The sequence below is a fragment of the Naegleria gruberi genome (genome assembly GCF_000004985.1).
Source record: "Naegleria gruberi genomic scaffold NAEGRscaffold_32, whole genome shotgun sequence".
Classification (NCBI taxonomy): domain Eukaryota; phylum Heterolobosea; class Eutetramitea; order Acrasida; family Naegleriidae; genus Naegleria; species Naegleria gruberi.
Window position 1 is genome coordinate 395,877 of NW_003163295.1, and position 1,101 is coordinate 396,977.

General features: G+C 34.2%; 1 protein-coding gene across 1 annotated transcript; it reads left to right on the forward strand.

The window, feature by feature from the left end:
* Positions 1–698: 698 nt before the first annotated feature.
* On the forward strand, positions 699–1,028 carry NAEGRDRAFT_69159 (uncharacterized protein; the record flags this gene model as incomplete). Its single annotated transcript, XM_002675706.1, has 1 exon — positions 699–1,028. A coding segment is annotated over one exon (330 nt), but the record flags the coding sequence as incomplete, so codon positions are not given.
* Between the last annotated feature and the right edge of the window lie 73 nt (positions 1,029–1,101).

The following is a 1,101-nucleotide window of genomic DNA, read 5'->3' on the forward strand; positions in this document are numbered from 1 at the left end:
GAATTGATATGAAATTCAATACCAATTATTGAAATACCATGATTAATTGATCTATATATGATGCTATAATTGAAAGATTTTAAAATTAATATCATTTCATTATCTTGATATTCATTATTCCCATGATTACACTCCTGACATGTTGAATGATATCAAATTGTCATGAAACTGATACAGTAGTGTTTATTCACCATTAGTAAGGTACTGTATCAATTTCATAATGATCTGTATAGTAGATGTCATTGTCTCATCCCTGTAGGTATCAAGTGGATCAGCCATGTACCATGAATGATATGGATGATCTTCAAAATCATATAGATATATTTAATTATCATGTATAGATGTATTGGAAGTGAATTGAAGTGGTATAGATTTCTATCTTCAATGTTAGTATAGGTCAGTTGACAAGTTGAATAGTTAATTTCCTTAGATGATTCCACAGTACCTGAAATTGATACATGTTGTTACCAACATGATTTATAAGGTGATATATTGATTTGAATTGATTTTGAAATGTTTTCATTGATATTCTAATTGTCTAATCTATTATATGAAATTAACTTATATAAGTCATTATAATGATGTAATATTATGTTATAATATGATTATATATTCAATTTGGAGTATATTGATATATAATATATTGATTTATAATGAGTATTTATTGAGATAATCAATTAAGATGACTAAAAATCAAAATGTTGGGTTTGGGTTTGGGGTTGGGTTTGGGTTTGGGTTTGGGTTTGGGTTTGGGTTTGGGTTTGGGTTTGGGTTTGGGTTTGGGTTTGGGTTTGGGTTTGGGTTTGGGTTTGGGTTTGGGTTTGGGTTTGGGTTTGGGTTTGGGTTTGGGTTTGGGTTTGGGTTTGGGTTTGGGTTTGGGTTTGGGTTTGGGTTTGGGTTTGGGTTTGGGTTTGGGTTTGGGTTTGGGTTTGGGTTTGGGTTTGGGTTTGGGTTTGGGTTTGGGTTTGGGTTTGGGTTTGGGTTTGGGTTTGGGTTTGGGTTTGGGTTTGGGTTTGGGTTTGGGTTGGGTTTGGGTTTGGGTTTGGGTTTGGGTTTGGGTTTGGGTTTGGGTTTGGGTTTGGGTTTGGGTTTGGGTTTGGC